This window comes from Umbelopsis ramanniana (assembly GCF_025399195.1).
Source record: "Umbelopsis ramanniana AG unplaced genomic scaffold K450scaffold_179, whole genome shotgun sequence".
Classification (NCBI taxonomy): domain Eukaryota; kingdom Fungi; phylum Mucoromycota; class Umbelopsidomycetes; order Umbelopsidales; family Umbelopsidaceae; genus Umbelopsis; species Umbelopsis ramanniana.
The window spans coordinates 1-1,311 of NW_026252265.1; the positions used below are offsets into that span (position 1 = coordinate 1).

Sequence of the window (1,311 nt, forward strand, 5' to 3'; positions counted from 1 at the left end):
TCGAAACTTGATTAATATTTTGTTTTCGATGTAATACCGGTAATCTATTTTCAGATTAGAATTTGCCATATTCGGAGTTTAAGATGACCCGACCAACCCTCCTCGGGCTAGAAAATTTAAAAATGAAAAATACAATAACACATTATATTAATTTTTTACTATGTTGTACTTATTTCTAGGGTGTCTGTTTGCATTAGCAACTCATGCCTATAATGTGACAGTTAGTACTGTTATGGCTAATGGAATAATTACGAATGCAAGCTATAGTGGTCCAAATTCTTTGTATAATGGAGGACCTAATTGCCATGTGTATTACGACTCAAGTGCAGGTTACAGTCTTTATTATAATAGTCCTTGTGATTTAGGATGTGCACCATGTGGCCAACTGCAAACTCTTGCTACTTGTGAAACACATTGGGTTTATACATCTCCATTTAATGAAAATCTACTAGCTTCTACTTTATCTCAAATGCCTTCTAATCTTGCAAATAATATTGGAGTCGTTGCATATTCTCCCGAAATACCAGGAAACATTATTTGTCCTGATGGTGGTACTATTTGTATATCGTGGGTACAACAAATGGCTAGTTTTCATATTGATCTTTATAGTTTTGGTGATGGATGTGACATATACGGCGGTGCACATCAAATATGGACTCCCTTCGCAGGTGGTTCCTTCCAGCATAAAACAACTATTCCAAATACTGGTTCATCAGGACCACCGCCAGTCAAACCTCCTACTGGTCCTACATGCTATTCTGGATTCTATGGTTCTGGAAACGGGCAAGGAAGTGCAGGAGATTGTTGTCAATCAGACAATGATTGTCGTAATGTTTGTAACAGTGGTAGATGCGATGGATCTAACGCAACTCCTGGCCTGTCTTGTGCAGGTGGAAGCTCCGGATCTGGTAACGGAGACGGTAGTAGTGGTGCATGTTGTGTTTCAAGTAATGATTGTATAGATACTTGTACAAATAATGTGTGTGGTAACGGTGACGGTAGTAGCAACGGTAGTAGTTCTTGTTCAGGAGGTAACCCGGGTGCTGGAAATGGAAACGGTGCGAGTGGTGCGTGTTGTACTACCAGCAACGATTGTCTTGATACTTGTAACAATGGCATGTGTGGTGCTGGCGGCGTAACTACAATTCCTAGCAAAACCACTAGCGTAAAAGCAAGTGCCACTAATTCGTGTTCATGCACTAGCGGCTATTCTGGGAAAGCTAATGGAGGAGGCCCCACCGGTGCTTGCTGCACCACCAGCAACGACTGTGCTGATACTTGTAACAATGGCATATGTGGAATAACTGGAGC

At 41.2% G+C, this 1,311-nt stretch overlaps 1 protein-coding gene across 1 annotated transcript; it reads left to right on the top strand.

The window, feature by feature from the left end:
- Positions 1–179: 179 nt before the first annotated feature.
- K450DRAFT_203289 (uncharacterized protein) lies at positions 180–1,169 on the top strand (the record flags this gene model as incomplete). Its single annotated transcript, XM_051584712.1, has 2 exons — positions 180–1,067; positions 1,153–1,169. Coding segments are annotated over 2 exons (905 nt in total), but the record flags the coding sequence as incomplete, so codon positions are not given.
- Positions 1,170–1,311: the final 142 nt, after the last annotated feature.